This window comes from Lycorma delicatula, chromosome 2, assembly GCF_047948215.1.
Source record: "Lycorma delicatula isolate Av1 chromosome 2, ASM4794821v1, whole genome shotgun sequence".
Classification (NCBI taxonomy): domain Eukaryota; kingdom Metazoa; phylum Arthropoda; class Insecta; order Hemiptera; family Fulgoridae; genus Lycorma; species Lycorma delicatula.
The window spans coordinates 124330509-124352445 of NC_134456.1; the positions used below are offsets into that span (position 1 = coordinate 124330509).

At 35.0% G+C, this 21937-nt stretch overlaps 1 protein-coding gene across 3 annotated transcripts in view; it reads left to right on the top strand.

The window, feature by feature from the left end:
* Positions 1-21937, top strand: part of CarT (Carcinine transporter) — a 121144-nt gene that overhangs the window by 49147 nt on the left and 50060 nt on the right. For 2 of the 3 annotated variants that reach the window (XM_075356203.1, XM_075356204.1), the window contains exons 2-3: positions 11999-12223; positions 15937-16107. In XM_075356203.1, coding sequence (XP_075212318.1) covers positions 11999-12223; positions 15937-16107 — 396 coding nt within the window. The remainder of the gene's footprint in view (positions 1-11998; positions 12224-15936; positions 16108-21937) is intronic. The other variant, XM_075356205.1, reaches the window with a different exon arrangement.

A 21937-nucleotide genomic window follows, 5' to 3' on the forward strand; every position in this document is an offset into this window, starting at 1 on the left:
GAAACCAATAATAATTGGTCTATGATCACTGCCGTGAAAGTCATCACAAACAGACCAATTAAAATGAGGGAGCACATTCGGTGAGCATATGGAGAGATCAAGGTTAGATACAGAACCAGATGATAAGGACATGAATGTGTGTGATCCATTATTCAGTAGGCAAAGGTCAAAGTCTTGTCTCAATCTGTTTATCATATTTCCTCGAGTGGAGCAGAAGGTTGAGCCCCAGGAAATATGATGGGCATTGAAGTCTCCTACTATTAACGATGGAGATGGTATTTGCGTGAGGAGATTTGAGAGATCTAAAGCACTGAACTCAGTGTTCGGTGAGAGATACAGATTGCAGATATGCAATTTGAAGGGAATAGAGACCTTTACTGCAATAGCAGGAATGACAGTGGTTAGTTGAATTCTTGTAGCTGACACCCCATTCTTCATGAAAATCGCTACTCCACCACTCTCCCTACTGTCTACTAGACAGTCGTATCTCTCACAGAAGTATCCTCTGAGTGTAATTGGGTCATGTTGTAGAAGGTGAGTTTCTTGGAAACACATGATTAGTGGATCATGTGCGTGCGCTAGTACTCTAATCTATAATCTTCAATGCGGGACCGAATACCTCTAACATTCCACTGAATAATGTTCATAAGTGTAAAAAAATAAATAAAAAAATAAAATAATTAAATTTCGGAAATTATATAAAAATTAGCTGTACGTGATTCGGTTTTTCTTTTTTGTATTTTTTATTTTAAAGAACTCCGATGCCCTAGGGTCGGGTGGTTCTTCAACCATATCCTCCAGTATATGAGGTGATGGTGGAGGAGATTTATTTGAATGGGATGCTGCAGTTAACATCCCAGAGGGGGTGGTTATGTGGGTTCCCTTTACGGGGAGCTTATTAGGTGGCTTTCTGCCAGCTGTGATAGTCGCTACTCGTGCCGGTACGACTTTGGGAACAGGAACTTTCGTATATATCACACTGTTGGATTCACTAACTGCGACGAAAGACTTTTTATTCATCATTGTCAGCTCTGAGATAGTGGCTGTAAGTGAAGCTACTTGATCAGAAAGCATCTGAACAAGTTTTTTAAGTTCATTGCAGGATCCGCACTGCTGATTATTAACGTTTGTAAGAGTTTGTTTCGATGTAGCGGTAGCAAAAGATACATCTGGTTTAACCAGGTTCCGTGAATTATTTAACTTTTTGTATTCTCTTCGTGCGGCCGGGAAAGATAGTTTTTGCTCCGTACAGATTTTGAGAATTGCCTTTTCTTCTTTAAAAGTTGGGCAATCTCGGGAGCGGACTGTATGTGGACCACTGCAGTTTGCACATTTTTCACTTTCTTCGCAGTTAGTGTCATTGTGACCTTCTTTAGCACATCGAGCACAGATCTCAGTTTTCGTGCAAGATGTTGTAGTGTGACCAAAACCTTGGCATCTGAAACATCGCCGTTGGTTGGGTATGAATGGTCGTACCCGAACCGAGAGGTAACCCACTTTAATCTTTTCTGGTGGAACAGGGAGATTGAATGTTAGTATAAGAGACGGTGTCGGTTCTTCTGTTCCGTTCTGCCGTTTCATAATACGTTTCACTTCAACAACATCTTGGTGGTAAAGCTCGTCAACTATTTCAGTGATATCTATATCTAAAAGGTCTCGACAAAAAATTACACCCCGGCTCGTATTTAAAGTTTTGTGGCTTTCTGCACTTATATTTATACCACCCATATTACGGAGACGTAAGAGATCGACTCTGTTCGTCGTTGAATGTTTTGATGAGAATCGATCCGTCACGTAATTAACTGATGTTCTTCGGGGAGCCACTTGTACCAGTTGCAGTTTTGTTTATTAAGAAAGGTAAAACTTTTTGGAGGGAGCCACCTTCCTGACTATTTCGGAAAACAACGAATCTAATATTTTTAGAGTTCAAGTCTAAAGATTTGCAGTTCTCTTCGGTAGGACTTTTATCCTCGTCAGACAAAGCTGATCGAGGTCTCTTCACAAGACTTAATTTGGTGGTTTTTTCAGATGGACCACCAACCATCTTGGAAATTAATATAGGAACACAAATTTTGATCCCACGAGTACCGGCGAAAAATGGACCACTCCAGCAGAGAGCACGCGTACTGGAGCTAGAGCTAAGTACAACTGGGTTCGCCTTTGTGCCCAGAGGACATCGTTCGAGACTCGCTATGTAGAGCCATTCACCCATCGGCACGATTTGTTCCCACCTTGGGTTACGGTTGTGTTTCGTAAGATGTCGCAACACCACCGAGTGTTAATGTAAGAAATATCAGTGTAGGATGTTGTTCTGTAATTTTGTAAGTGTATATGTTGTAATTTATGTAGTGTTCATGGTGTAGTATATGTGTATGATGTAAAATGTTCTGCAGCTCACTGTATAGTGGGAAGAATAGCTGCAGAGGCTAGGCCCGTGGGGACGCCAACCCCCAAAGTCTTAAAGAATAAGACTCCCCGTCGGGGAAGTATATAGTGTTACTACATAGTTGTTTTCATATTTATGTATTCCTTAATCTTTAACAGGAAAATCTGCAATACATATTTTTAATTTTTGTCAGTGTTTATGTATATCCAGAAAGTCTAACTCAAAAGCAGCATGTGATTAAAAACTTTATCAGTTTGTTCTTGTTAGAATTCATGGTGTAATCATTAAAAAAAGAACCACCTCTTGAGTCATGTTGTTTCAAAACAATATTTTCACTCACTCATGCTGGGAGCCAAACACCATTGCCCTTTGCAAGTTATCCGAGGCTCCTATAGATGTTTCACAAATTTCTAATAAAATGCTTTTGCAAACTATCAGCAATGTAATAGTGAAGGAAAAGCATTTAATTGGTTGAACAGTTAAAATTATGATATCCATCTCATATTGAGTTTTAAAAATGTTCAAGAAGTTTCTGTCTTTTTAATAATTTATTAAATAATAGATAACTAAAAATAGAGTGTTAATGGCTTGTGCCTATTACGAGCATGAAGAAAATATTTTGGGATGATATTAGAATCAGTATTATGTAATGTTTTCATTAACAGTTTGTGCAACTAGAATATTGTAAAAATTAGAAGTTTAGCAAATTCTAAACTATTATTTTTCTCTATTAAGTCTGAAATATGTTTTCAGTCCATAATGGATTGTAATAAGCAACTAATGTTATCACTTTTCATTGTTCAAAAGGACTTGACTAACATCTTAAGAAATTTGGATTTAAAATTTCAAAATTAAAAATGTCCTGGTCAATGTTGTGGTTGTTTAAAAAAAGTATGTTAATGAGTTACGTCCTCCATCTTGAGGTTTTATCCCTCATATTTCAAATTTTGTACTACTTCAACTGTCACTGTGGTACAATAGGGTGAGGTAGAATTTTTTCATCACTCCTGAACCCTTTGATTAAAATAGAAAAGATTTAAAAACTAAAATTACAGATAATTTTTTTAAGAAACCATACAATTATTTATCAGAACCTCAATTTCATCAAATTCACGTTCTTGATATTAATAATAAACTGATTTCTTCTTATGTATAAATATGACTCTCTTTCTTTTTTCTTGTTTAGCCTCCGGAACCACCATAAGGTATTACTTCAGAAAATGAATGAGGATAATATGTATGAATGTAAATGAAGTGTGTGTAGTTTTGTAGTCTCAGGTTGACCTTTCCTGAGATGTGTGGTTAATTGAAACCCAACCACCAAAAGAACACAGGTATCCATGATCTAGTATTCAAATCCATATAAAGTAACTGCCTTTACTAGGATTTGAACCCTAGAACTCTTGACTTCGAAATCGACTGATTTACTATGATGACTTCACACACCTTCACACCATAGTCACAGCACATGAAGTGTGGAAGTGGAGAGTTAAAGGTGAAAAAGAATGCCAGTTATAATCAGAGGGATTTTGATTAATAGCATCAAAGTTCTCAATTATTTACATTGTAACTTAAATAATATTTTTTTCAAGATAAATTTTTTAATGAAAAGCAGTCCTTGAGTTTAAACCTGTGATGAAATAGGAACAATTCATCCGTGTTGGTTGTCTTGAAAGCAATTCAGGTGAAGTGTGTTGGAAAATCAATTAATATTAATGTGTGATTGATTTTCTTTACTTTTTATTAGATTGGTCTTTTTAAGATTTTTCATACGCAGATAATTTTAGTTTATTCTTATGTATTTTTTTATGCTGAATTCAAATATGAGTTCAAAATTTGTCCTAAGAGCTTTAGTTTTTTTTTTTGTAATTGTACTCTTAAAAACTGAAAATGTTAACGTGATTATTTTCTCTTTTAAGACTAAACACGCCCTGAGGTAGATAATCCCCACGTCCGGAACACAACAGCTTTACTTACGTACATTACATATAGCTGGCTAACGGTGTTCCGAGTATTGTTCTCGGTAATGTTCATTTTCGGGCGAATTACATCTACAGGCCGAGTTTAAGGACTGGGTTTCGCGGCCACCTGCAGGTACGACTTTATTAACGATTAAGGACATGGATTGATACCACCATTAGAGCTGGCGATGTGGCGGCCACGGTCGAAGTTATTTGCAGGTACAACGGAGGCCTTTCGTTGTCCTCATGCCCCCGCGATGGCAAGCATGTAGTTAAGGTGCCCATGTTTTTCGGGGCATGGAAACCCTGAAAACCTCGGTGTGTAGGGGCCTTGGAATCAGTGCAGAGACTGCGCATCCGCTCTCTGCTAAGACATATGCTGGTTCCACCGGAGTACCGGAACGGACCTCCAGGGTTGGTAGCCCTGGAATGGGGGTGTACCCCGGCGGCTAGCCTTACTACAGAAGGGATCAAACGTTCATGCAAGCTGAACAACCAAACGTGGCAGAGGGTTCACGAAAACACCCTCGTTTAGAACCAGTCGTTTCGCCTGAGGCAAAACGGAGAAAGAGTGTGGAGTTTAAGAAAATTGAAGGTGAAGCTAAAAAAAGCTTACAAAAAGCCTTTTTCAAGAATAGTAATATTCCAAAGCCTAAGTATCTGGTTATTATAAAGGAGGATGGTAATTTCTCGAGAGTGAGTCCTTTTCTCATTGCTCGGGAAATAACTAAATGCGCTGGAGGCCCTGTGAAAGAAATAAGAAAAACCTTTAATGGACTTCATGTGGAGACTGTGATTGATGCACAGTCTCAGAAGAACCTAGGGCTCCAAAAGATAGGAGATTTTGCTGTACGCGTCGATCCCCACGGCACGCTCAACACCTCAAGGGGTGTTGTGGTCTGTCGGGATCTTCTTAACTGCACGGAGCAGGAAATTGTGGAAGAATTAGCACCGCAAGGAGTATTAGAGTGTCGGAGATTGAACATGAGAAGGAATGGCGAAGTCCTACCTTCAGCCTCTCATGTTCTTACTTTACACCGGCCAACTTTGCCGGAGAAGATAAGAGCGGGCATACACCGATTAGACGTGCGAGCATTTGTCCCGCAAATGCGATGTTTTAAGTGCCAACGCTTTGACTACACCGCTGTTAGGTGTGAGAGACCGCAAATATGCGTGTGCGGTGACGAAATACAAAAGGAGAGCCACGTAAGGAGCCTCCTACTTGTATCAACTGCAAAGGACAGCATTCCTGTAGATCCCGGAACTGTCCTGTATACAAAGACGAGGTAGCTGTGCAGGAAGTAAAGACCCTGCAAAACCCTGTTCCTGTTCCTACTCCTGCTCCAATTGCTGTAGATGAGACACAAATTATAAACAAACTTGCGCCTACTTTGGCTAACATGATTGAAAGGTTCATCGAAAACAAGATGAAGCCTTTCAGCAGCAAAGAATTTGTTAAGCCAAAGATAGTGGTACAACCTGCTGAAGATAAATCTATAAAAATGAAAGTTGCTCCTGTAGAGAAGAAAACGGACGCCAAACCAGAATGTCAAGTCCGTCTCAGCGGGATCCTTCAGGATAAGAAGAAAGAGTGTGTTATGGAGGCTGCCAAGCCTCCCGCAACTGAGGTGGCCTCTAAACCACAGAGGCCACAAATATCCACACAAGGGGGGCGAGTGTCCCCCCCTTCCACAGGCGGTGACCGGTGCTGCTCCCGTGTCGGGGGTTGGCCAGGTTGCCGCCTCTCAATCGGCGCCTGAAACCGGCGCCGATCCATGCCCGTCGTCCTCGGCGGCTTCTGTTGTCTCCGATTTGGAGACTGGAAGCTATACGGGTGACGAAGTTCTCCGCGAACACGATGCTGTTCGCAGTATGGAGAAAAAGAGAAAAAAAGGATGGCCGAAAGGCAAACCCGGACTATAATTTAATTTAAAATTAGCGAGTCGATTGTACAATGGAACATCAATGGATGTTCTTCAAACATCCATGAGCTCCAACGCTTGGTATATGATGTAGACCCGATTTGTATATGTCTGCAAGAAACACATTTCAGCCGAAATGAAAATTTTAAATTAAAATGATATGACATATTTCGGCGAGATCAACTGCCAAATGTTAGAGTTAGAGGTGGAGTAGCCATATTAACATCGACCAGAGCTACCGCCGAAGCGGTTGTTCTAAATAAAAAACCTACAAGCAGCGTCCGCTTCAGGTCACTGTTTGCAGCATATACTTACCGAATTTTGATTGGAAGGAGGATGACATAGCGCGATTAGTATCTGAGCTTCCCCCACCTGTCTTATTGGTGGGTGATTTTAATGCTCATAATTCTCTTTGGGGATTGGATCAAGTAGATCCCCGCGGAAGAGAATTGGAAGGGTTCCTGATGAATTCTGAACTTATTCTTTTAAACGACGGGTCAGGAACCTTTTTCATTGCCAGAAATGGATCGACGTCCTATATAGATCTTGCACTTATAAGCGGATCGATAGCACCGAGGTACAGCTTCCATGTTTTAGACGATTTGCATGGAAGCGATCATTTCGCAGTGCAAATTGTAACTGATGTTACAAGGAAAATATATCCCATCTCTAAAAGATGGTTGTTTGAAAAGGCAGATTGGACGAGCTTCACAGATATAACGATACTCCCTGAAACAACTGGAGTTATCGAGGACGATTTCGACGCTATAACAGATGCGATACTTGAGTCGGCATCGAGATTCATTCCCAAAACATCTGGGAAACTTACGAAACGACCCGTTCCATGGTGGAACGATGTAATAAGTGAAGCTATTAAAAGAAAGAAAAGAGCGTATAACGCCCTTAAGAAACGTCTTACCCTAAAAAATCTTATTGCCTTTAAAAAATACAGGGCGTATGCAAAACGTCTCATGATAGACTCGAAGAAACGATCCTGGCAGCAATACGTGTCATCCATCGACAGAACCACTACTGCATCAGTTGTTTGGAGGAAAGTGAAGGCGATTTGTGGGCGTAAAAATGTTGCACCCATAACTAGCCTTCAAGATGAAGACGAAATTAAGGACACTTCAAATGAAATCGCAGAGTTATTATCCATTCACTTCGAGAAAGCCAGCAAAACGGCTAACTACGAAGATTTTCAAGCGAAAAAAGAAGAACTTGAAGGTCTACTAAATTTCCGTACTGAGTATAATTACTCATATAATGTACCATTTAAAATAGAAGAATTCATGAAAGCGTTGGAGAAAGCAGGCAACACATCTGCTGGTCCGGATGAAATCCATTATAATATGATCAGGCAGCTGAATACCACTGCAAAACGCAGACTATTAGAACTGTATAATCAAATATGGCGGGATGGAATGTACCCGCAGCAGTGGGAAAAAGCTCATGTTGTTCCAGTACCAAAGAAAAATAAAAATTTAACAGATCCCAATAGCTATCGTCCTATCTCGTTGACGTGCGCTATGGGAAAAATACTCGAAAAAATGATTAATAATCGACTCGTCTGGGTTTTAGAAAAAGAAAACCTGATATCACCATATCAAGCAGGTTTTCGACAATACCACTCTATACCACCGATCAAATGATCAACTTAGAGAATATTATATATAACAGCTTTATTACAAGAAAACATTGTGTCGGAATCTTCTTTGATCTTCAGAAGGCTTTCGATATGACCTGGCGACATGGAGTAATGCTCCAGATACATGAATGCGGCATTCGTGGCAATCTTCCAGTATTGCTCAGCAACTATATGAATGACCGTACCTTCCAAGTATGTGTCAACAATGAATATTCGTCTGAAAGAATGTTGGAAAATGGCATACCTCAAGGTTCGCCGTTGAGCGGTACCTTGTTTACCATCGCCATTAATAAATTGATATTAGCCATTCCAGTAGAAATCAGCAAAAGTGTCTATGTTGATGATTTGGCAATTGTGTATGCCAGCAACAAGACTGCTATGGTGAAGTACAAATTGCAACGGGCGATCAACGTTCTAAATGAAGTTGCGAGGAATAATGGATTCCAATTTTCACCAGAAAAAACGTGTTGTGTACACTTCTGTAGGAAGAGAATTCCTCATCAAAGTTCTATGTTGAGAACTGGCAATGATCCAATACTATATAAAGACAACGTGAGATTTTTAGGACTAGTACTGGATAAATCCCTTATGTGGGGACTACACATACAGGACTTGAGTGTTAGATGCAAAAAGCCCTAAACATTATTAAATGTTTATCGAACATTAATTTGGGCTCCGATAAAGAGATATTATTGAGATTGTATAAGGCATTGGTTCAATCGAAACTCGATTACGGATGTATTGTATATTCATCCGCTAGGAAGTCGCATTTAAGAAAGTTAGACGTTATTCACAATAGCGGAATAAGATATGCAACAGGCGCTTTCCGCACAAGTCCGGCGACTAGTGTAATGTCTGAAGCCGGAATACTGCCACTACATTGTAGAAGAGAGATCCTTTTGCTAAGATACGCAGCAAATATATGGGCTTTTCCTGTCCATATAAATAACAAACTTCTTAATTATCATCCTATAGCTGCATTATACGAACATCGTGCTACCTATTCCAGACCAGCCGGAATTAGGTACCACGAATTAAGAAGAAAATACGAAATTGCCATTCCGGAGACTCTAGCAATTTCCACAAGAGAAATACCGCCATGGCTCTTGCCAGCGGTAAATACAAGGTTGGATCTCTCTCAGGGAGAAATAAAAAAGAAACCAGCAGTGATCATCCAACAGGAGGAATTTTTGGCAACCGTCAGTAGTTATGAAGAATATATTAGAATTTATACTGACTGTTCTAAAACCGAACATGGTGTTGGATGCTCCATATATGTAAATGGAGAAGCCCATTCTTGGAAACTGCCAGATATGGCCAGTGTTTATACGGCAGAACTTACTGCCATTCAGCAAGCTCTTCGCTACACAGAACACTATTGCGAAGAGAGAGTGCTAATATGTTCCGATTCTCTAAGTGCACTTGTTGCAATTCGAAACAAAAACATTAAGGATGTCCTAATTTCAAACATCCTGCCCATTTTGTATGTTCTAAACCAACGAGGACAGCGATGCGTATTTGTATGGACTCCAGGGCATGCTGATATTACAGGTAATGAAAGCGCAGACGAAGCTGCCAGAAAGGCAACTGTCTGCGTTGATTTGGATGCATTTCCTGTAAGAGTGGCAGATGTTAAAAACTGTCTAACGAACATAGTAAGAAACAAATGGAATACTGATTGGAGGAGTTTAAATACAAAATTAAACACAGTGAAAACTTCTCCATATAAATGGAAAAGCGACTTTAAGTTGACTCGCCGTGAACAAGTAGCTGTGACCAGACTTAGAATCGGTCACACGCGATTGACTAATTCATATTTGTTAACCGGCGAAGAGAGACCAATGTGCGGTGTTTGCAATAAAACACTTACAATTAAGCATCTAATAGAAGAGTGTACAATATATGAGGACCTCAGAAAGAGGTTCCCTCTAAGAAGTGACATTACTGCTGATCTGGATAATGGAAATGAAGAAAAGATAGTTGCATTTTTACACGCCAGTGGACTTCTTAGAAGTCTGTAAACGTTGAAAAATTTTTAAAGCTGTGTTAAAGAATCTCTAAGTGAAATTCTTTATGTATATGGGAGTCTCGAAGCATGGCACGTGCAGCGATGGGAGGTAGCCCTCTTGCCTAGGCCATCCTGGCTCGTCTGCATTCAAGAGCACTGAGTCGGGGTGTGTCCAATGATGGCATGGGGACCCTCAAGGGTAAACTGAGAGTGCGAGGCTATGGGTAAGCGCAATGGATGCCTTTAGCCTGTTTATAAGGAGCCAACTGGCACAGCATCCTGGCGCGACTAATGTACTGCTTCACGGCAGTTCTTGTCGCCCCGAGGGTGCTTAAACAAACTATTAACGAGACAGGTAGAAGAAAGAAATGGTATTGATAAGTTGTATTTTTAATTTCATGGTCTTTTTGAGAACCTTATCTCAAATTTTAATATCGGGGCCCTTTACACCCCGTAAGTGTTGTTTTGTCTTGTTGTTGTGTCTTAATGTTTTTTATGTTGGTTGTGCTTTTAAATAAAATGTAAGGGCCCTTTACACCCTTGCATACGACGATCCTGATGGTGATACTAATTTCTTTTAAAGAATGTAACGAGGGCTAATGACCCTAGCAGATGCCCGTAAAAATTCAGAAAAAAAAAAGACTAAACACTTGTAAAGTTTATGCTTTACTTTGTTTACTTGTGAGTCAATGTTTATATTAATGATGAATTATAAATTATATAGTGTAGAGCAATGATATAAATTCTTTATGATAAACTTTTGGAGTGGAAATTGTTTATAAATACCTGTAAAATGAGTTTGAAAGCTGTCCTCCTTCACAATGGAAATGAGAAACCTTCAATGATCAATGAGGATATATAAATTCATGCAGCACAAATGAAGGATATGTATGACAATATAAAATTTTTATGTACATGATAGGAAGAGTATTATTCTTCATACATATGTGGTGAACTAAAGATGATAGCTATTTTATTAGGGTTGAGCTTGATTATTCAAAGTATTGTCTCTCATGTGAGTGGGTCAATAGAAACAGGAAAAACCACTACATTAAAAAAGATTTGCCAAAGAGAGAAGCACTCCTAGCCTGGCAGAAAAATGTTGTTTTTCAAGCTGTTGTGAATCTGAAGAATGTGCATCTACACCATCTTTACACAAAACTTACTTTGATGAGAAATTATGTCAAAGCAATGAATTGTAATGGTTAGCCCAAAGAAACCTTGGGGTTTCTTACACCTTAACAACAAGTTTTCCAGGTTCAATAAGGTAAAAATCAAAGAGTGTTTGTGTGACCATAGATAAGCTAAAGAAGGATTCAGACTTTATGAATCCTTGTTTCACGGGTTATAAATCTGAGAAATTAGCATAGATACCATTTTATAATATTGTTAAATCATCTTGGGCAAAAAGAAGGCCAAGAACTAAGTACAATACCAAATGAATTGGTGGTGAAAATGATAAAAATTGGGATGTCATTTTTCTAGAAAATATACATGATACGTTCACATTTGAATTCTTTTCCACCTAATTTTGGCGATGGAAATCATGTGCACAGTGAACACTTTCACAAGTACATATATATATATATATATATCAGTGATGGATACTTGCTGCCAGAGAAGTCCTATTATGCTTGCTGATGACTGCTGGAGACATAATCTGAGGCTAAATATAAGCTGAAAATGAATATCAGATTTTAATTAGTCTATTTCAACTTTATCCTATTCAATTTTACACTTATTTTTATATTTTTTGAATAATTGATCATTGCCTACTAATAAACCAGTGAATGCCAACAATGTGCAGTGAAACTGCATGCAGTGTTTACTTTGGTGATATATAGAAACTGGTTTGTTTAATATTGTTTAATTTATTGACAATTTCCTTATATGAAGCTTTTAATTTTTTGGTATCATCCTGAGATGTTGCAAACGTTGTGGAATCATTATGTTTCAACGGATGGAATTTACCACCTTAAACAGTACTCAGAAATTATTAACAGTGTGAAAAAATATTGATAGAGTGTTAGGATTCACATAATTATTTGGTTAATTTTATTTCCTGTTTGTTAGGATGGTATGGACCTTGATGATTTGCTTCCCCAAGTTGGAGAGTTTGGACGTTATCAAAAACTGTTACTATGGTTAGTATGTCTTCCAGCATGTGTACCTTGTGGATTCTGTGCTTTCAATCAGTTATTTATGGCAGATGTTCCAAAACATTGGTGTTTCATACCAGATTTAAAGCTGCCAGATATTACGCCAGAATTTCGTCTCTACCTTGCTATTCCTAAAGAGGTAATGTTAATTTTCCAAATAAGACTAGTGTAATTGGCAAGAAGTATGATAAGTAGGTGGTTTTTGCTTTATTTCATAGTATACCTTTATATCACAGGTTGATTACACAAGCAACATCTTAAAAGCATAATCTTAAAATCAGTTTGGGTAATATAATTGATTCCCATTTAATAGTGCCTTAGATTAGCCACATTATATTATGTTTTTATTTTGGTAGAGTTTCTTATTGTATGAAATAGTAATTCTGAAGTATTTATTCATTTTTATTCAGTAGCATTTATTTATTCTGGTACAAAAAATGTTTATAATTTTTTTGGACTGGTTTTATTTGGTTCTAATTTCCAATAATGATGTTTAATGTTCTGTTAGTCAAATTTTCTACTCTCTTAAAGTATCAAACAGGCCAGATATTGCACTGGTTTTTTATTTTATATTTATAGATTTTTTTAATGAGATGCATACTTGTTGCAGGAGAATGAAAGATTGGTCTGGGATATCCCTTCCTGTTCTGAATTATTAAAAAATACTGTAGTACAGTGATATCAGTTTATAAATTATAACCAAACCTAAGTAAATCTCTCTCTCTCTCTCTCTCTCTCTCTCTCTCTCTCTCTCTCTCTCTCTCTCTCTCTCTCACTCACTCTTGTTTGTGAAAACAAACTTGTTTCCATAAAAAAATAAATTAATACAATTGATAATATGCGATATTAGCATGGTCTTCAACTGATGTTATCAGTTGACATCAAAAAGGAAAACAGCACACTCACTAGTCACTACAAATGACCACAAGAATTAAAGTATTAATGAATTAAAGAATTAAAGTATGAAAGTAATTGTTTTTAAATAATATTGTTTACAAATATTATAAATAATTGTTTACTTGGTTTAATTAATCACTGAAAACTACTATTTTTATGGAAAATACAATTTTTAGTGAATGCTGATTTAGTAAGAATGTTTCAGAGATGTTTCTAAGCCCGCCTTATAGCAAGTCACATTTTGTTCTGTAACTAGTATCGCTGTGTATGATTATCTTTTTGACATATATTTAGTTCAGAAATACTCATATAATATATACTAAGGAATGAATACTTGGAATAAGTGTGATGGAATAACTAGAAATAACTGTTTTGAAACAGTTGGAAGATAATTCTCTTTAAAAATGTGAATAGATTTGAAAAGAGCTGCTGGAAGTCTATTTAAATGGTCTTGTTAGAATAATCATGCGAAATCTTGTAAAGTACAAAATTTTTAAAATGTTGTATTATGAACTATGTTTTTGTCAGGTTTAGTTCTATAATCTTTTACCAATTCATTATTTTAATTTTATTGTATTCATTTTATGATCAAAAACTTTGATGATTAATTATTTTCTCAAATTAAATTAATGTTTATTTATATAAATTTTTAAATTTGCAAAATAAAACAATAATTTTATGATTAATAAAATAAATAATTTGATGTTATGGAAGTTTTTTATCTACTTAAAATTTGCTCTTATGGCATTTATTAATGTTTTAAAATATGGATTTCTTTTATTTTACTGTCAAAAACCACCCACAAATACACCAAATTAACAGCAAGCTTAACATAAAGTACCAATTTTGAGGCAAAGTCATTGTATGTTTGTTATTTTGTCATGTGTAAAATAAATTGTCTAAGGTAGTATTTTAATAGTTAATGATGACTCAATGGATTTGAAAAGTACTTCTTACGTAAATTGGTAAATTTGCATTGAGCATGCTTTTAATTTGGTGTCTTAAGGATTTTCTTTGTTAATTAATTATTTATTGCAACATAATGGATAATATATTTTATGAACTTTTTATTATATTTCTACCTTAGAATACTAACTCCATTTATCATTAAACTTATCAAAATTTTATCCTACTTTTTGTCATTTTCTTTTTATTGTTTGTTTAAATGAAAGTGTAAAATAAGCAATAAAAATAATGACTTATAAAAGTAATATTATTAACATTTAAATTTTAAGAATAGTTAAGAATAATAGAAGCCACATAAGTGAAATGATGCAAGTTTGCCGTTTTAAGCTGATTAAAAGTTTCAGTTTCATAGAAAATCTCATTAATTTTTTTTTTTTTGTTTTATTCAACTGTTTTGTATCATTACATCATATTGAGTTCACTATTGATTTTCTTGTTGTAAAACATATGTAAAGTTTGATTTGTATGTTACTATATTATAATTAATCTTCTAATGTAGTCATAAATGGGTGTAAACAAGTATAACTGAAAATTAGTTATGTAAATTTTATATAATAGTAGATTGTTCAGTTATGTAGGTAAAAGTAATCTGTAGTAGACTTGTTATTTTGTACCCTTTAGTAGGAGAAAGCAAAAATCTAAAGGAATTAATTCAGATTATGATTCGTTATTTTAGAACATTTTTTAGAACTGTATGTTTTATCATGTGGCTGGCAAGTTGGTATACTTATTAGCATGCTGGATTTTAAATCAATTGGTCTCTGGTTCGATATACCAGCAAAAGTTTGATATTTTTTGGTTTGGATATTTTATGAGTTTTGCTCACACATTTGCTTACTTATGGATTACTAAGGAAACTACTTCAGTCTAAATGAAAAGTTTGATTTTTAGAAGCTGAAAGCATAATTCTGCATGGTTATAAAGAGATCATTTACATGACAGCACGAATGTTTAATGTTCCAGTAGCAAAGAAGGCGTATCTCCTACACTGAAGAAAAATGGTGTAACCATTACCATGTAGTGTATTTTATTAATTAGCTAAATAAATAAATATTTCATTGATTGTTTGTGGAATACTTACTCTTGCCTCATATCTCTTAAATTTTCAGGGTTAAGGGTCCTGAAGTTCTTCATGAATAGATAAAGAGGTCATCATCATTGGAGGGTAGTATTTGCCACTTTTGAAGATTAGTTTTCCCACAATTTGTTTCTTGGTCTGATAGGATATCACAGTTCACATTCCTGTATACATTCCTTGGTAAATCTTCTTTCTGACTTGTGATTGTTATTTAAGCTGGTTTGAGAAATATAGTTTTTTTTTGTGATGAAATATCTTCTAAGAAGACTTACTTCAAACGAAGTTTTACATTTGTAAAAAACGTAATATTCATATTGTAGTATAATGTCAGTTAATAATAGTTTACAAGGTAAATTTTCATTTTGTTAACATATAATTTGTTAATAATTAAATTACAGTAGATGAGGATCACACAGTTACTTCTTTTTTTTTTAAAGTATTGATGATAATATCCAATAATAAAGAAAAAAGCTATTACTGTAACAACTTTATTAATGGATTACTTTGAGTTACTTCTTATTTTCATGTTAGTTTCTATTTGTTGTTCTACATTTAATTATTCTCTTATTTAATTATTTATTCAATCTCTTTTCAGTAACTACAGGCCAAGCCCAAGTGCAGCTATCCTAGTTCTTTCTTACAAAAAGAAAGGAACATCTATTTTCATTTAGTTAGAGAGCATGTGAAAAATTGCATGCCACACCAGGATTCATACCGAGAACCTTTGAGATACAGTACTCAGACATTATCACTCCTCTATTTGTATGGTATTCAGTTTATGGACTGTGTTTATCATTTGCATGGTTATGATGGTAATTTTTTATCTTAATACTAGCATTTGTTAGATACACATTTATCTTTTTTGTTTGTTTCTTATTAGAAATATAATTCATATCTTCTCTATGTCTTAGGATCAAAACGGTAGTTACAGCAGTTGTCGAAGTTATGCAGTCAATTGGACAGAATTATTACAAGAAAATATTCTTGAAGATATTGTTCCGAATTCTAGCTGGCCTACACAAAAATGTCAACATGGATGGGAATACAGCCATGATGAAGTTCAGTCATCGATTGTGATTGATGTAAGAACAATTTTTGGTATAAATTTAAAATTGATTGTATACTTTTATAATCAGACAAACTGTTGAAATATTTATTGAGAGTAAACAAGACAAACAATGTTTTTTTATTAATAATTTTTTTTTTTTAAATCCTAGGATACAACCTGAAATTTCAGAACCAAAATTATAAACTAAAAAACATGGTTGATTTATGTGGCACAACTTAAATTAAAACCTTCATACTGCTTTAATTAATATTAATAATAGTTTAGATTCTAAATCTTTGATTAAATAGCGTACTTCCCTAGCACAGAATAAAACTATTTTGTTTATCAAGTTGGTACTGTTTAATGTTTCCTATATTTTGTTTTTTTTTTTTTTTAATTTCTGTTTTGCACTTCACAGTGTTTTTTGCCTTTTTAGAACAGTAATTTTTAATATAAAAATAATTTCAAATAAATTTTCTTTCTTGCTCATTGAAGTAAAAAAAATCTGAAATTTAGTGATAGATATTTAACATCACATTATGCCTGCAGTTTTTAACATTACAAATTTTTTTTTACAATAAATCTCTGTTTTATCCATACAAACCAGTGTTACTTTTCTGAGATATTTATCCATAAAATTGACTGCATGTAATTTGTTATCAGATTGTAGCTTTCAGAATAATGTAAATACCCTATAGAAAAATGTTTGGAACTGTGGTTCTATCATTTGAAGCACTACTGATGCTGTTTTTGTTAATGTTGCTTATCCTAAAGTGATTCAAAAGAGTGTATGATAAAAAATGTATTTTATCTACATTACCAATACTCATTTAATAGCCAATACTCATTTGTTATTTATTTTATTTGGCTATGTTTGTTAAGTTTTAAATGTGACAATTTAGCTCCAAAAAAAAATTCATTAAATAGTTACATTTTATCACGCAAAGAAAATGTTGTCAGTATTTCAATATACAGAGTATCCCAGAAGGAAATTTCAATCATCCAAAAGCTGATTTGTATACTAAAAGTTGAGAAAAATAAGTAATAACCATAGGTCTCAAAACACAGTTTGTTGTTCTTAAGTTAAGTTCCTTAAACATTGTTGAATGAATACTTTATACTTAAAGTATTAAAGTTTTTTTTGTCTTCAGTTATTTGACTGGTTTGATGCAGCTCTCCAAGATTCCCTATCTAGTGCTAGTCGTTTCATTTCAGTATACCCTCTACATCCTACATCCCCAACAATTTGTTTTACATATTCCAAACGTGGCTGCCTACACAATTTTTCCCTTCTACCTGTCCTTCCAATATTAAAGCGACTATTCCAGGATGCCTTAGTATGTGGCCTATAAGTCTGTCTCTTCTTTTAACTATATTTTTCCAAATGCTTCTTTCTTCATCTAATTGCCGCAATACCTCTTCATTTGTCATTTTATCCACCTATCTGATTTTATACATTCTCCTATAGCACCACATTTCAAAAGCTTCTAATCTTTTCTTCTCAGATACTCCGATCGTCCAAGTTTCACTTCCATATTAAGCGACACTCCAAACATACACTTTCAAAAATCTTTTCCTGACATTTAAATTAATTTTTGATGTTTTTTTTTTGTCTTCAGTCATTTGACTGATTTGATGCAGCTCTCCAAGATTCCCTATCTAGTGCTAGTCGTTTCATTTCAGTATACCCTCTACATCCTACATCCCCAACAATTTGTTTTACATACTCCAAACGTGGCCTGCCTACACAATTTTTCCCTTCTACCTGTCCTTCCAATATTAAAGTGACTATTCCAGGATGCCTTAGTATGTGGCCTATAAGTCTGTCTCTTCTTTTAACTATATTTTTCCAAATGCTTCTTTCTTCATCTATTTGCCGCAATACCTCTTCATTTGTCACTTTATCCACCCATCTGATTTTTAACATTCTCCTATAGCACCACATTTCAAAAGCTTCTAATCTTTTCTTCTCAGATACTCCGATTGTCCAAGTTTCACTTCCATATAAAGCGACACTCCAAACATACACTTTCAAAAATCTTTTCCTGAGATTTAAATTAATTTTTGATGTAAACAAATTATATTTCTAACTGAAGGCTCGTTTAGCTTGTGCTATTCGGCATTTTATATCGCTCCTGCTTCGTCCATCTTTAGTAATTTTACTTCCCAAATAACAAAATTCTTCTACCTCCATAATCTTTTCTCCTCCTATTTTCACATTCAGTGGTCCATCTTTGTTATTTCTACTACATTTCATTACTTTTGTTTTGTTCTTATTTATTTTCATGCGATAGTTCTTGCGTAGGACTTCATCTATGCCGTTCATTGTTTCTTCTAAATCCTTTTTACTCTCGGCTAGAATTACTATATCATCAGCAAATCGTAGCATCTTTATCTTTTCACCTTGTACTGTTACTCCGAATCTAAATTGTTCTTTAACATCATTAACTGCTAGTTCCATGTAAAGATTAAAAAGTAACGGAGATAGGGAACATCCTTGTCGGACTCCCTTTCTTATTAGGGCTTCTTTCTTATGTTCTTCAATTGTTATTGTTGCTGTTTGGTTCCTGTACATGTTAGCAATTGTTCTTCTACCTCTGTATTTGAACCCTAATTTTTTTAAAATGCTGAACATTTTATTCCAGTCTACGTTATCGAATGCCTTTTCTAGGTCCATAAATGCCAAGTATGTTGGTTTGTTTTTCATTAATCTTCCTTCTACTATTAATCTGAGGGCTAAAATTGCTTCCCTTGGCCCTGTACTTTTCCTGAAATCAAACTGGTCTTCTCCTAACACTTCTTCAACTCTCCTCTCAATTATTCTGTACATAATTCTTGTTAAGATTTTTAATGCACAACTAGTTAAGCTAATTGTTCTGTATTCTTCACATTTATCTGCTCCTGCTTTCTTTGGTATCATGACTATAACACTCTTTTTGAAGTCTGATGGAACTTCCCGTTTTTCGTAAATATTACACACCAGTTTGTATAATTTATCAATCGCTTCCTTACCTGCACTGTGTAGTAATTCTGCAGGTATTCCGTCTATTCCAGGAGCCTTTCTGCCATTCAAATCTTTTAATGCTCTCTTAAATTCAGATCTTAATATTGTTTCTCCCCTTTTATCTTCTTCGACTTCCTCTTCTTCTTCTATAGCACCATTTTCTAATTCATTTCCTCCGTATAACTCTTCAATATATTCCACCCACCTATTGACTTTTCCTTTTGTACTATAAATTGGTGTACCACCTTTGTTTAACACATTATTAGATTTTAATTTATGTACCACAAAATTTTCCTTAACTTTCCTGTATGCTCTGTCTATTTTACCAATGTTCATTTCTCTTTCCACTTCTGAACACTTTTCTTTAATCCACTCTTCTTTCGCTAGTTTGCACTTCCTGTTTATAGTATTTCTTAATTGTTGATGGTTCCTTTTACTTTCTTCATCACTAGCATTGTTATATTTTCAATATTTATTCATCAGCTGCAATATATAGTCTGAAATCCAAGGTTTTCTGCCAGTTTTCTTTGTTCCACCTAAGTTCGTTTCTGCTGATTTAAGAATTTCCTTTTTAAAATTCTCCCATTCTTCTTCTACATTTTCTACCTTATCTTTTTTACTCAGACCTCTTGCGATGTCCTCCTCAAAAATCTTCTTTACCTCCTCTTCCTCAAGCTTCTCTAAATTCCACCGATTCATCTGACACCTTTTCTTCAGGTTTTTAAACCCCAATCTACATTTCATTATCAACAAATTATGGTCGCTATCAATGTCTGCTCCAGGATAAGTTTTGCAGTCAACAAGTTGATTTCTAAATCTTTGCTTAACCATCATATAATCTATCTGATACTTTGCAGAATTGCCTGGCTTTTTGCAAGTGTATATTCTCCTATTATGATTTTTAAATTGGGTGTTAGCAATTACTAAATTATACTTCATGCAAAACTCTATAAGTCGGTCCCCTTTTTCATTCCTTTTGCCCAGCCCGTATTCACCCACTATATTTCCTTTCTTGCCTTTTCCAATGCTTGCATTCCAATCTCCAACTATTATTAAATTTTCATCTCCTTTTACGAGTTTAATTGCTTCATCAATCTCTTCGTATACACACTCTACCTAATCATCATCATGGGCGCTTGTAGGCATATAGGCGTTAACAATCGTTGTCGGTTTAGGTTTTGATTTTATCCTTATTAGAATGATTCTATCACTATGCGTCTTGAAATACTCCACTCTCCTCCCTATCTTCTTGTTCATCACGAAACCTACTCCTGCCTGCCCATTATTTGACGCTGAGTTAATTACTCTAAAGTCACCTGCCCAAAAGTCACCTTCCTCTTCCCACCGAACCTCACTAATTTGTACTATATCCACCTTTACCCTATCCATTTCCCTTCTTAAATTTTCTACCCTTCCAACCTTTTTTAAGCTTCTAACATTCTACGCTCCGACTCGTAGAATGTTATTTTTTACTTTTCTAGTGACCCCTTCCTTAGTAGTCCCCACCCGGAGATCCGAACGGGGGACTATTTTACCTCCGGAATATTTTATCAAGGAAGACGCCTCCATTATTGTTAAGTGAAAATGCAGAGAGCCACATTTTCTTGGAAAAAAAAAAACAGCTGTAGTTTTCCATTGCATTCAGCTGCGCAGTACTCAGAGGACTGAGTAATGTTGATATGGCCGTTTAAGTCATTGTGACTCACGCCCCTAACAACTACTGAAAGAGCTGCTGCCCTCTTTCAGGAATCATTCCATAGTCTGGCTCTCAGCAAATACCTCTCTGATATGGTTGCACCTTCGGTCCAGCTACTCTGTATCCCTGAGCACTCAAGCCCCCTCACCAACGGCAAGGTCTCATGATTCATAGAGGAGGAGTATTAAAGTAAATTGTGAATTAAAATTCATGAAAATGAATCTAAAAAAGCAATTTTTGGTTTTCCTTGGCATGATTTAGAAATATGTTAAGTCCATACAATATAAGAATTAAATTTTAAACAGGTCAATCTAAAAAAAAAAAATAAAAAAATAAAACTAGATCATATTGGCATGAAATTCAACTGTTAATTAATATAAGACAAAGTACATAAATATAGGAGGAAATACATAATAAAAAAATGATAATAAAAAATTATGAAATTTATTATTTCTTAATAAATTCATAGGAGGAAATACATAAATATCTTATGAACAGCAAGGAAACATTTACCATGGGTTTTAGAAGAAAATTTACCTTTTTTCAATTTATTAATCAAAATTGTAAGAGATAACTTGAGTTTTCATGTAAAATTTGCACTATGATATGAAAATTTTAGCAAAATGTTTACATGTCATGAAGTGGTGAAGTAAGTCTTTCAGAATTTTCAAAATGTTTATATTCCCGAATTGAATTAATTTTTAATTCAATGTCTATTGGTTTAATAGTCTTAATGGTCTAATAGTTAGTAAGTTATTCAAACTAAACACTAAATTTCTACATATGCATCTCATTGCTAATAAATCTGGTTGAAATTTACTTCTTGTAATTAAAGTACTGATTATGAAGTAGCAATATTAATAAAATGTTGATTCATTGTTACAAGGGAGTTGTTTGAAAATTTAGTTAGATTGATAATTTAAAAAAGTATACACCTAAAATATTATTACTGTTAAGGAAGAATTGTATGCAGTTGCAAGTCCTGTATCTTTATGTTGTATACATACTTCATGATTTTGGTTGCATGTATGATATGAACACATCAGCTTAAATTTCTCATTGTAGCATAAAATATCTTTCAGTTTTTTAATGAAGTTCTTACAGTATGTTTTGTAAGGATCTATTTTTTAAAGCCATCTGTTGAAAATTTTACTCTTAGAATAA